The 2371-nt window shown below is 38.8% G+C and overlaps 1 protein-coding gene across 1 annotated transcript; it reads left to right on the top strand.

The window, feature by feature from the left end:
* Nucleotides 1-6: 6 nt before the first annotated feature.
* LOC121026258 (olfactory receptor 4F3/4F16/4F29-like) lies at nucleotides 7-1353 on the top strand (the record flags this gene model as incomplete). The annotated part of the gene is made up of 2 exons (XM_040469120.1): nucleotides 7-879; nucleotides 1315-1353. Coding segments are annotated over 2 exons (912 nt in total), but the record flags the coding sequence as incomplete, so codon positions are not given.
* Between the last annotated feature and the right edge of the window lie 1018 nt (nucleotides 1354-2371).

Raw genomic sequence — 2371 nt, 5'->3', positions numbered from 1 at the left:
GTGGTGTCAGAGTTTGTGTTCCTGGGACTCACCGATTCCTGGGAGATCCAACTTCTCCTCTTTGTGTTCTCCTCTACGTTTTATGTGGCAAGCATGATGGGAAACTCCCTCATAATACTCACTGTGATTTCTGACCCTCACTTACACTCGCCCATGTACTTTCTGTTGGCCAACCTCTCCTTCATTGACCTGGGAGTTTCTTGTGTCATTTCTCCGAAGATGATTTATGACCTTTTCAGAAAGCATAAGGTCATCTCCTTTGGTGGCTGCATCGCTCAAATCTTCTTCATCCACGTCATTGGTGGCGTGGAGATGGTGCTGCTCATCGCCATGGCCTTTGACAGATATGTTGCCATATGCAAGCCTCTGCACTATTTGACTATTATGAACCGAAAAATGTGTATTTTGCTTTCAGTTGCTGCCTGGGTAATTGGCTTGGCCCACTCTGTGATTCAACTGGTTTTTGTAATAACATTGCCATTCTGTGGCCCTAATGTGTTAGACAGCTTTTATTGTGACTTTCCTCGGTTCATCAGACTTGCCTGCACAGACACCTACCGTCTAGAGTTCATGGTCATAGCCAACAGTGGGTTCATATCTCTGGGATCATTCTTCATATTGATTGTCTCGTACATTTCTATCCTGATCACTGTTCGGAAACACTCTTCAGCAGGCACATCTAAGGCCCTCTCCACTTTGTCAACTCATGTCATGGTGGTGATTTTGTTCTTTGGCCCTTGCATCTTTGTTTATATCTGGCCTCACCCCACCTCACACCTAGACAAAAATCTTGCTGTTTTTGATGCAGTTCTCACTCCTTTTTTTAACTCAGTCATCTATACATTCAGGAACAAAGAGATGAAAGTGGCAATGAGGAAAGTGTGTAGTCGGTTTATTATTTATAGAAGGATTTCTTAAATGACACAAGTATTACAAAATTTCCTTATTGACTTGAAGTAACATTACGTATCTATAGTTTGAATACCAGATTCCAAGTACCTTACTACCACTGAGTTGTCCTAGATTAAAATAACAAGGGTCTTTAAAAATCTTAACTGCGAGATTGTGTTGCTGCCTATGCTTGGTTGAAGGAAGCATGTGGTGTGAAAAACAGTAGCTCCCAGAGAAGGACAATTGCTTGTCTCTCGGGAGACATTACCTTGATGAATTTACTGTGGTCTAGAATTCAAAATTGGGTCTCTTCAGTGTCTGAGTGCGTTATATAAGGGGATGCTGATTGACACTAAATGAATTGATACTAGATAGGAATATATACGTATATCAAGATGTCAATTGATTAATTTGCTGTGAAAGATCAGCAAGTGGTCTGAACTTTCATGTAAGCCTAATTGATTAATTCAGTGAAGGGAAATTTATGAGAAGTCAAGTGATGGTAAGGACATTAATGAGGAGGGAACCGGAGTAAGAGGAGTCAGCTGGACACTCAAATAATCACATGAGATTGTGATGCCTTTGAGGATAGGCCTGCCATCAGAAGTGGAAAAATAATGGATCCTTAGGCCAGGCCACCTTTCTGTCTGGACAGAGCTGGTTGGTCTCACAAGATTTACCTTTTGACTTTTGTTTGTACTCTGTTTCAGACTATCTAACTCCTATGTTCTTTAAGATTCGTTCTCATTTTTGTTTGTAACTAGCCAGGTTCTTCCTTTTTCTTCTTCTGAAATAATACTATTCCCATTGCATTTACAGGATTTGAGTCATTGCAAGCTGAGTTTTAGTTTGGGAGGTGTTTTTTTTATATGAATGTATTATATTCTATAAGAATGTGGGATTTGCATACATGGATTTAGAAATTTCAGTTCATAGCCATTTTAACAAAGAAGAACCAAGACTCATTCTCAGAGATGTAGTACAAATAACTCTGAACCTTATGCATCCTTACACATAGTCCTTAACCAGTTAATCAGTATTCCTATTGTCTTGTAAGTGGTCCTTATTAATGAAATTACAATGTCACTTGCTAATTTATTTGTGTTTTCTTTCGATTTCCATTGCTCTTTTTGTCATTCATTCATTATTTTTGACACCCCTGATGGATACTTGGAAAACAGTTTAGTAGTAGGACACTTATACTCAGTGTCCTAAGATTTGTTTGGAAGTAGTGTTTTTAAAGGGGAAATTCCAGGTTTCTCTTTTACTGATTAAATAATGTTCAGTAGGCTAGCAGGGATTGCCAGATTCCTCTCTGATTTAAAAAAATTTCTACGCCTCCCAATCTTTTGTCTGCCTGCTCTTCTGTCAGGTCTGTATGTATGATAAGACAGATTCGCCAACTATATAGTACCTGAAGATTTTCTGTATCACTTAATTTTAAAGGTCATTCTTTGTACTCTGAAGAAATAACTACTTT

The sequence above is a fragment of the Herpailurus yagouaroundi genome, unplaced genomic scaffold, assembly GCF_014898765.1.
Source record: "Herpailurus yagouaroundi ecotype Mexico unplaced genomic scaffold, PumYag 67922, whole genome shotgun sequence".
NCBI classification, from domain to species: Eukaryota; Metazoa; Chordata; class Mammalia; order Carnivora; family Felidae; genus Herpailurus; species Herpailurus yagouaroundi.
Note: the sequence above shows the minus strand (reverse complement) of the source record. Positions and strands in the feature narration are given on the sequence as shown.